The following is a 4,680-nucleotide window of genomic DNA, read 5'->3' as shown; positions in this document are numbered from 1 at the left end:
GGGCGTGGGGGGGGGCGGATGGCACAGAGTGGACCCCGAAACGCGGCGCCTTTTCTCCCCCTCATCCTGGTTGTGGGAATCCGGAGCCCGGACGCGCCCACGGCCAGGTCCTGCGCACAAAGGTCACAAGGCCCCAGACCCGCTCGACTAAACCCGACCAAACCCAACCAAACCCGTGCCTGCCGAGCCGTGTGGCGGGTGTTTCCGTGATATGCGACAGCGTGGACCTGGGCCCGGCCAGCACAGCGCACAGAGGACACTGCCCTGGGCTCGGCCGCGGCCGCCGGGGCGGGTCCGAGGGGCCGGCAGTGAGCAGCCGGGCGTGTGTGTACGGGAGGCCAGGGGGTTCTCCACTCCTCCGTGGGGGCGGAACTCGGGGCTCAGAGAGCTGCAGGGAGAAACAGTCCGTGAGGCTGGGCCTGTGTGTCCCAGCGGCGTGACAGCCAGCGCCCCCGCCTCTCGGGGGCGTCCGCGTTCCTCCGGCCCCCACGGGTGCGCCCGAGCCTCCTCCTTCCACCCAGAGCCTCGTGGAGCTCCGAGCCGGCTCCTCAGAGCCGCTGGAGCACAGGGCAGGCAGCTGGACAGCTGACAGGGGCCCAGCCAAGCCGGGCAGCAGAGCCTGCCGCCGGACGGTGCTCACACCCCCGGGCTGCCGGTCTCTGCCTGGGCCAGGTGCCGGCACGTCGGGCCGCCATGCGGGTATCACTCAGGGTGCACGGATGCCACGGGCCCGTCGGAAGGCCTGTGCTTATGGGGACGGCCTTGCTCCAGGCCTCAGGCGTGCACTGCAGACACGTCGTCCCTTCGCCTGTGGCCATCAGCGGGTGACTTTGTAGCCTTAAAACTGTCGCTGCCTGCAGCACCCTCGTGGCCTCAGCGTTAACGGCTGCGCCCGGTGCCTGCGGCACGCTCCCGTGCTTCCCACTGTGGGACGGACGGAAGGAAGGTGGCAGGGGCGGCTGTGCGGTGACCTCGGCCGTGGGCAGGGACAGGAAAAGTCCCGTGTGCTCTGCCGTGGCGGAGTTGTTGGCGTGCCTGGTCCCCGGGGGAGGGGAGGGAGGGTCCGGCGCCTGGGTGGGGAAGTTGGAGCTGCCCGTCTGTGCCAGCCGGTGCCCTTGTCACGGGGACCCGTCCCCGCCCCCCTCACGTGGTGCGCTTTGCCTTGCAGACCAGCCCTGAGCCCTCGCCGGGCGCCCGGCACCATGGACATCAACATGACACGTCCCGACAACGCCACGCTGCAGATGCTGAGGGACCCGGCCATCGCCGTGGTGCTGCCCGTCGTGTACTCGGTGGTGGCCCTGGTCAGCATCCCGGGCAACCTGTTCTCGCTGTGGGTGCTGTGCCGCCACATCGGGCCCAAGTCGCCGTCGGTCATCTTCATGATCAACCTGAGCGTCACGGACCTGGCGCTGGCCAGCGTGCTGCCCTTCCAGATCTACTACCACTGCAACGGGCACCACTGGGTGTTCGGCAGGTGGCTGTGCAACGCCGTCACCGTGGCTTTCTACGCCAACATGTACTCGTCCATCCTCACCATGACCTGCATCAGCGTGGACCGCTTCCTGGGCGTCGTGTACCCGCTGGTCTCCGCCCGCTGGCGGCGCAGGCGCTATGCCGTGGCCACCTGCGCCGGCATGTGGCTGCTGCTGCTGGCCGCGCTGTCTCCGCTGGCACGCACGGACCTCACGTACGCCGTGCAGGAGCTGGGCATCGTCACCTGCTTCGACGTGCTCAAGTCCACCATGCTGCCCAGCGTGGCCATGTGGGCCATCTTCCTGTTCACGCTCTTCATCGTCCTCTTCCTCGTGCCCTTCGTGGTCACGGTGGGCTGCTACACGGCCACCATCCTGACGCTGCTGCGCGCGCCCGACGGCCACGGCCACGGCCAGCGGCGGCGGGCGGTGGGCCTGGCGGCCGTGGTGCTGCTGGCCTTCGTCACCTGCTTCGCGCCCAACAACTTCGTGCTGCTGGCGCACATGGTCAGCCGCCTGTTCCTGGGCACGAGCTACTACCACGTGTACAAGCTCACGCTCTGCCTGAGCTGCCTCAACAACTGCCTGGACCCTTTTGTCTACTACTTCGCCTCACAGGAGTTCCAGCAGCGGCTCCGCGGCTACCTGCGCCCCCGGCCGCGCCCCGCCCACGGCCTGGACCTCCGCCGCGACAGCGTCTTCTCCGCCCGCACGCTGCTGGCGCCCTCCGTGTCCAGCGGCCCCATGGAAGGGCTGGAGGCGGCCAGCCGGCCCTGCCTCAAGAGACAGGAGAGTGTGTTCTGAGCCGGGCAAGCCAGGCGGACAGCCGGGATGAGGCGGCGGGATGCCTTCCTTGCTGCCCGCTGCAGCCGCTGTCCGGGAGCCACAGGAGACAGTGCCCAGGCTGCCGCAGAAGCCGGCCCTGCCCGCCCGCCTCCAAACAGCTCCGCTGGCCCAGGGACAGGAGCGTAGGGACACACACACCCCCCACGATTTCTCGGGAGACGGTGGCCCCGTGCCGGATATAGGTGTCCCCGCTCCCTGAGGATGGTGGCCCAGCCTGTCCCCTCCTGACTTTGAGCGAGTGCTCGGCCAGCTCAGCCGTGTCCCCCTCGGCCCCTGACATTCCACCAGGCCTCACGCCTGCCTCCCTAGGGTAGGGACCCTGTGCTGTCCCCACCGGATGCACCCCGGACCTGGATCCGTCTCACCCTCAGTCACTCCGGGTGGCAGGTGACAGGCACAGACCCCGCCGGCCCCAAGCTCAAGAAGCTCGCAGACCCCTTCCCATCACCTCGTGCCCCAGGAGCCAACCACGGGGCCTTCCAGAGCTGGCCGTCGCTGTGGCTGGTGTGGGCTTACGTTCTCCCTGAATGTCACAAGCAGCAGTGAAGGACGTCCCCCAGGCGTGGCTCAGGACCCGCAGGTGCCGAGGGCTCCGAGTGGACGAGCAGCGGCCAAGGCCGTGGCGTGGACGACAGCCGGTGTCTGCAGCCACAGCGCGGCTCCCTGAGATAGTCCGGGGTCCCACGTCCGAGACCCCTGGGCCACGGCCAGTCCCCCCGGGGCTCGAGGGGGCCCCCCCACCAGCGAGCACCCGGCAGGCCCCCTGTGGGGACCAGGCCCCTGCCAGAATGCCCGCCGCACGAGCCCGCGGGAGAGTCCGCAGTCCAGCCCCTCCGTGCCCCACGGTCAGGCCAGCGTAGGGGCTCACACACGTGTCTAGCGCCAACATCACGTGCATCCCTAGGGCCAGTCCGCACCGCCCCTAGGCTATCCAGGAGGCCGAATGATGGACTCCCACCAGCCGGGACTCGCCTGGAACAGCAAAGTCCTGCACTTTGCAGATCGCAAAGGGACACGTGGCATTGGCTTCGGGGCTCCCTTAGGACAGGGGACAGCCCTAGAGCCTGCAGGGTGACAGCTCGGAGGGGCCAGAGGACTCTGGGGCCGACGAGGCGGATGGCAGAGGGACAGGCAGCCTCCTGACGGGGCTCTCGGATGCTGAAGAGTGAGCTGCCATTCAGGGGCTCGGGGACCTCCTGCCCCCTGCCCCCACTGCTTTGGAAGAAAACAATCTCAGCTGTGCTGGCTGAATAGTGTCCCCCAAAATCCATGTCTACCCGGGACCTCAGAATGTGACCTACTGGAGCAGGTGGCCCTAAATCCAATGAGTGTCCTTGTAAGGGACAGAAGACAAGAGACACAGACACAGAGAAGCCATGTGGACACAGAGGCAAACACAGGAGGGACGTGGCCACCAGCCCAGGGACGGTTGGGGCCCCCAGACGCTGGGAGAGGCAAGAAGGACCCTCCCCTGGGGCTTCCGGAGGGAGCGAGGCTCTGGGATACGTGGATGTCACAGTGCTGGTCCCCAGGATGAACTTATGTTGCTTAAGCCCCCTTCCCCCAGCCCAGGGATGCATACGGCCATCGGCCACAGCCTTGCAGCTGTGACATCCCCAGGGACAGTATCTGAGCCAGTTGGTCCCTGAATGTGCACTGTTTGCGGGCAGGTGACAGCCACCGTGGGAGCCTTCATGTGACAGCCCGGCACTTAGGTGACAAAAGACTTCCACAGACAGGTAGAGGTGACTCAGAAAAACGCTGGTGTGAGGGACCCGGCTTCCCACGAAGCTGTGGCCTTTTATGTCCTTCCCAAATGTCCCAACACCAAACCCTAGAAATCAATGTCAACTCAGCAACTGGAGACGTGACCAGCAAGATGCCGGCACCCAAGGCCTGGGCCTGGGCCTCCTGCGTCTGATGCAGGGAAAAAAAAAAAAAGGTGTGAAAACCATCAAACCACCCACACAGAATGCACCTGTGAAGAGGCTGACAGACTGTCTAGGTTATGAGGTCCTCTCCCCGACAGACGTCACGTCTCCGGGGCCTTTTGTTTACACAGGCTGCTGCAAGCAGACGCGATCCTTGCCTTTCGTCTCCCTGTTTATTTGGTGGTGATGCCCCTCAGCCAGCGAGGGCTACCGACACCCCCATTAGCTGTGCGTATTGGGACCCCAATGCCACGGAAGTTACCTGGGGGCCCAGAGGGTCTTCAGTCCCAGGGAGAGCTTCATTCCAGAGCCGGCGGCTTCCGGTGCCGGTCAGACTGTCCTGGGGGGTGTGTCCCGTAGCCTGAGGCCCCAGGCTGGCTGTGGTCCTGCTTCGGGATGCTAATAGCGCTTCCTGCGTCTTTTCCCCA

The 4,680-nt window shown here is 66.3% G+C and overlaps 2 protein-coding genes across 2 annotated transcripts in view; one reads left to right on the top strand and one right to left on the bottom strand.

Moving 5' to 3' along the window:
* P2RY8 (P2Y receptor family member 8) overlaps nucleotides 1-2,287 on the top strand; it is a 38,099-nt gene extending 35,812 nt beyond the window's left edge. The window contains exon 2 of the mRNA XM_011385150.2: nucleotides 1,169-2,287. Within this exon, the coding sequence (XP_011383452.1) occupies nucleotides 1,203-2,279 (1,077 nt within the window). The 5' untranslated portion in view covers nucleotides 1,169-1,202 and the 3' untranslated portion in view covers nucleotides 2,280-2,287. The remainder of the gene's footprint in view (nucleotides 1-1,168) is intronic.
* A 450-nt stretch (nucleotides 2,288-2,737) lies between these two features.
* On the bottom strand, nucleotides 2,738-4,188 carry LOC111733863. The gene is made up of 2 exons (XM_023525998.1): nucleotides 2,834-4,188; nucleotides 2,738-2,797 (listed from the first exon to the last, which is right to left on the bottom strand). Exon 1 carries the CDS (start codon nucleotides 3,899-3,901, stop codon nucleotides 2,852-2,854), a length of 1,050 nt encoding a protein of 349 aa, XP_023381766.1. The 5' UTR covers nucleotides 3,902-4,188; the 3' UTR covers nucleotides 2,738-2,797; nucleotides 2,834-2,851.
* Nucleotides 4,189-4,680: the final 492 nt, after the last annotated feature.

Source organism: Pteropus vampyrus, unplaced genomic scaffold, assembly GCF_000151845.1.
Source record: "Pteropus vampyrus isolate Shadow unplaced genomic scaffold, Pvam_2.0 Scaffold665, whole genome shotgun sequence".
NCBI classification, from domain to species: domain Eukaryota; kingdom Metazoa; phylum Chordata; class Mammalia; order Chiroptera; family Pteropodidae; genus Pteropus; species Pteropus vampyrus.
Note: the sequence above shows the minus strand (reverse complement) of the source record. Positions and strands in the feature narration are given on the sequence as shown.